The sequence below is a fragment of the Zeus faber genome (genome assembly GCF_960531495.2).
Source record: "Zeus faber genome assembly, chromosome: 12".
NCBI classification, from domain to species: Eukaryota; Metazoa; Chordata; class Actinopteri; order Zeiformes; family Zeidae; genus Zeus; species Zeus faber.
The window spans coordinates 17,960,378-17,965,437 of NC_137196.1; the positions used below are offsets into that span (position 1 = coordinate 17,960,378).

At 45.4% G+C, this 5,060-nt stretch overlaps 1 protein-coding gene across 1 annotated transcript in view; it reads left to right on the top strand.

Moving 5' to 3' along the window:
• klf2b (Kruppel like factor 2b) overlaps positions 1-2,242 on the top strand; it is a 2,652-nt gene extending 410 nt beyond the window's left edge. The window contains exons 2-3 of the mRNA XM_080011580.1: positions 46-979; positions 1,291-2,242. Of these exons, the coding sequence (XP_079867706.1) occupies positions 46-979; positions 1,291-1,466 (1,110 nt within the window). The 3' untranslated portion in view covers positions 1,467-2,242. The remainder of the gene's footprint in view (positions 1-45; positions 980-1,290) is intronic.
• Positions 2,243-5,060: the final 2,818 nt, after the last annotated feature.

The following is a 5,060-nucleotide window of genomic DNA, read 5'->3' on the forward strand; positions in this document are numbered from 1 at the left end:
TAGTTTATATCTAATGACGATTGTTGTTATTCTGCTTTCTTCCAGAGGTGGAAAGCGGAGATGGACAAGTCGGTCTCCATCAGCTGCTCCGTGCCCGAGATGGCGCATGTGGTGTCGGACAGTCTCAACAGAAAGGACGACGAGGATCTGAGCAACTATCTCGATCTGGATTTTATTCTGGCCAATACGACGGGCTCCAGCGGAGCGGGAGTGGAATACCTGGTGTCCGACGCCAGCCTCTACACGCAGGACAACGCGGTGTCTTCCTACCCGTCCACCGAGCACCGATCCCCGCCGCCCCCGTACACCAGCAGCCTGCTGGCGGAGCTGGACTCCTCCTTCGGCGTTGCGCGCAGCAACCCCGGCGTCCACGGACAGGGAAGATTTTACGCCAACGTGCCGTTTCCACGACAGGAGGTTATCGACATCAAAGTGGAGCCATCCATGGACAGCTACGGCCCCGTCATGGGCATGGTGCCCCAAAGCTGCACCAAAATCAAGCAGGAGGGCAACATCTCCTGCATGATGTCCTTCGAGCAGCCGCGGGTGGCCATCTCCCCCCGGGCGGCGCACAGCATCACCCCGCCTCTCAGCCCGGACGACCAGGGCGGCTCGGAGTGCCAGGCACCGCGGTGCCACTCCGTCAACTTCCCGCACAAGTTCCACGGCTCCGCGGCTTTCCCGCACCGCCACCACCACCACGCGGGGCCGCCGCCGCCGCAAATGCAGCTGCCCTACCCGGGTGCGCACCACCAGTTCGGCGTGTACCCCGACGAGGGTGTGGGCGTACAGGTCGGAGCGCAGCGAGTCATGCTCACCCCACCGTCCTCCCCGCTGGAGCTGCTCGAACCCAAACCCAAGAGAGGGCGGCGCACCTGGCCGAGGAAGCGCACTGCCACGCACACGTGCACTTTCGCTGGCTGCGGCAAAACATACACCAAGAGCTCCCACCTGAAGGCACATCACCGGACTCACACCGGTAAGGGATTGGCAACTTTACGCACTGGCACTTACGCACTATCACCATTACGCATAAATGAACTTCACGCAGTGGCACCATCACTATTACGCATAGATCACCGTTACGCATATATGAACCCACTTGGCACCATTACGCACAGCTGGACTTAAGGCATGACCCATTTGGCATTACCTATAGATTTACTTTACACATTGGCACTTTATCATCATTACGCCGAACCAAACAGCCCTTCCTCCTGTATTGATTGTCCCGTCCTCCAGGTCACCCCGAATAACATGTTTCTCTCCTCGCTCCTTGTCTCCTTCCAGGTGAGAAGCCATACCACTGCAGCTGGGAAGGTTGTGGCTGGAAGTTTGCCCGCTCTGACGAGCTGACGCGTCACTTCCGCAAACACACCGGCCACCGGCCCTTCCAGTGCCACCTCTGCGAGAGGGCCTTCTCTAGATCTGACCACCTGGCCCTGCACATGAAGAGACACATGTGAAGCACCACTTGAGGACTGGGGGGAGGGGGGTCCTGGGGGGGTCTTTTGTGTGTAATCTTGATGTAACTGATCTGATGCCATTTTTATTTAATATTTCCTCCACATGACATGACCAAAGCCTTTTTACATATACATATATATATGTATATATATATATACACATATATATGTACATATATATATATATATATATATATATATACACATATATATATATATATTAAAAGTTTTAGTGCTATTATTTTCTAATAACGTAGCTGGTACTACTTTTGGTTATCAAAGCTTTAGAAAAGCTGTACTGGTTGTGTGCTTTGGAGCAGACAAACCATTAAGGGGCTGGCCCGGTGTATACTACTCTTTCTTCTAAAACTGGAATGCTGTGTTTGACACAGAAGTGCCTCTCTATGACTGTGTGCTACTGTAAAACTCTGCAGACAGAACTGCACGGCCGCCGCTTAGTCCAAGGACGAGTTCTTGTCGGGAGTGAAAATGCACATACTATAGCCCAATATGTGCAAAGACAATGTTTTGTTATTTAAACTGCCTCAATGTTTGAATGGCCTGAACTGTGTTTTTTGGTTGCATTCTACACTTGGGTGATACTGTATCTTTGTGAGTGAAACTGCAAACAGCTATGGTCCAGCCCCTTTTTACACTATCAGGGCTTGATGTCCTGTGTATTGTTATTTTTTACATAAATTTATATAAATATGTACATTGATTTTATACTGTAAATTGTGTATTTATTGTAAATATTAAACCAATGAAATTGACAAGTCGTTTGCCGAGCTCCTTTGTCGGGGAAATTGCACACCCTCCCTGGAACACCTATGAAATTAATTCACACATTGCGGCTTGATGACCCACATTGCCCACCGAGCACATAGCAGGTCTGCAGCCAATAAAACCTGTCATACCAAATAGGTTGTACATGTTGTGATTGTATAACCACTCAAAATAAAAAATACAAGCCACTTCATTTACACTGATGTTTTCCAGCTGTGAGACAGCACAGGGCAGCCGCTTGTGGGCTTAGCCTATAAATACAAACACTCCATTTCCATAATTACAGAGCGAGCCGGGAGCCGTCTGGACAGAGGGCCACAGCCGAACCCTGAGACTCCCGCTCCGATGCTCCAAATTACAGTGGGACATCAGAGGCTCTTAATACTACAATTACACACAGTCAGTTTCAATGAACTTCAGCCTTCCTGCACATCATGTCTCTACGGTCAGCGTGCAAATTATTTAAAATACCATCAAAGTCTGGATTGGCTGTAGGATTTTTTGGATTAGGGCGGGATTAGGGCGGGAGGGCATGTTTAAAACAGGAGAAAACGCTCAGAAATACATTTTGATTCATTTGATCAAGCTGTCAACAACTCATTCCCCTCGTAAAAAATAAAATTACAACTTGAACGTGTTTTAATGCGCCGCAGATTCCGTCAAAGGTGGTGCCACTCCGGTCATTACGTTTTAACAAGCCAGCACACACAGTTTATTTGTAAGAATGTGACCACACATTGTACTTTAAATGGTCCACTTGCCCGACTTCACTTGCCAACCCTCCATCTCATTTCAAAATAGAGGAAGTTAATAGTCAACTAAAAATAACTCCTCTGGTGAAATGCAAATCAGAGAGCCATTTCACTTTTCTGTTTTCTTAACACTTTTCTTTACCATTTTTTTTTTTTTTTTTCGAAAGGTGAAAACTACCATTGTTTCAGGCTCACATAATTACCAAAACCGATCGATGGCAGCAACGTCTCCAGGAACGCCGACGATTGATTTTTATTTATGTTAAAACACATTTGTTCTTCCGTTAACTTGGTGTTTGGCATTAATAGTGGAGGAGATCTCTAGGTCACATCAAGTTCGACAGGACTGTTAATATTTGACTTAATAATCAATGCATCGTTTGTTTTATTGTTCTACTCGTGTTGCTTTATTTAGAGGACCTACTACAAAAGTATAACTAACAGGGTTCTCTTATTTACAGTTTTCTCCGAAAAGAAAAAGTGACTTCTCTTAACAAAGGCGTATTCGATCACTTTTATTGAAAGTTGTTATTGATTTGAGTCAAAACAGGGTGTTGTTTGTATCTTTAGTTACAATCATATACATATTTAATTATAAAGAGGAGTATTAACATATCGGTTGTGGACCGTTAAGGCAGGCGTCCCTGCAGCACATCTTCACGTTCACGTCGTTCATTCCCATGCGTCGTCTACATTTTGGTGCTGGAACATCAATACGCCCGTTGACTCGGGAGAAAACAAACCCTTTGTGGAAAATAAGCCTTGTCAGTGTGAACATGATCACAAGGAAGTCTGTTAATTTGTTAAGGCATCTCTCAAGGTCACCTCTGATTGTAAGACAATTAAAAACAAGTAGAAAGGAGAAGGCAGAGGAGTCAAGTGGCCACCAGGTCTCAGTATGCACGTCAGGTGAAATCCCCCAAAAATTAAAAAAATTAAAAATTAAAAAAACACGGAACTTGGCGTGAAAACAAGGCGACTAAACCCTCCTAACAAGTACAAGCTGCTTCTAAGATGCAGAAGGTGTGAGCGCACTCCTGGAGGATTCACACTCATTAATTTTGTCTTCACCAAACTTTCACTTTTGAAAGATTAATCAATCACTAGATCCCTCCTGGGTTGAAAATCATTTTAGAGAGTCATTTGGTGTCATCTGTGCTGGCGAAGGTATCAGTTATGAGGGTGGAAGTGCCTCCACGTGCTGCCGATTGATTATTATTATTATTATTGATAATAACAATAATGTTCCCAATTAAAAATGTTGTGTACCATGCTATCAAAGTCCACCGAAGCCAAGGCCAGACAATAAAGACATCCTCAAAATTGAAGAAAAAACTATTCTGAATGAATACGATTAGAAAGTAAATATATTTTCAAAATTACTTAATGCCTTGATTATGGAAGCACCATTAGCAAAGCCTTTAAGAAAGGCATTTTTTCATACATTTTCACTTTGCAGATATGAGACTGGCGCATGGGGCGATACATGGTCAAACCGTCACAAAAACGGTCGCTCAGAGAGAGAAAGAAGAGCAAAAATTACAGAGTAAGAAGAGGAGCTAACCCACGCAGGTCGACTTCCTCTAGATGTGTATCCGAGTCATGGAAAGGTTACCATAAAGTTGTATACAGTGCATTAACAGATACTTCATACATCCACAGACTCAACGCTCTAATATATAAATAGTAAAACCATCCAAAAAAAAAAAAAAAAAAAAGACATTCTTGAAACATCTGATTCCGAATGCGATGGAGTAGTAGGACAAAAGCAACAAAAAATGAGTTAGACCTAGGTTGTAGTCGAGTCTCGTTGCGTTAAAAATCCGTTCGAGTGACTCTGCAGCGTCTGTGATTACAGGCACCCTGTAGTTGGGAAGCAACGAACCTCGACCGTTTGCTAAAAGCAGACTCTGAACGGAGTCGGATAACGGCTGGAGAGGCAGCAGTCCAGTCTGCGGAGGGTTCAGAGTGTGTGCGTGCATGTGTGCGTGTGCGCGCGTGTGTGTGTGTGTGTATGTGTGTGTGTGTGTGTGTGCGTCAGGAGCCGGGCGTATGG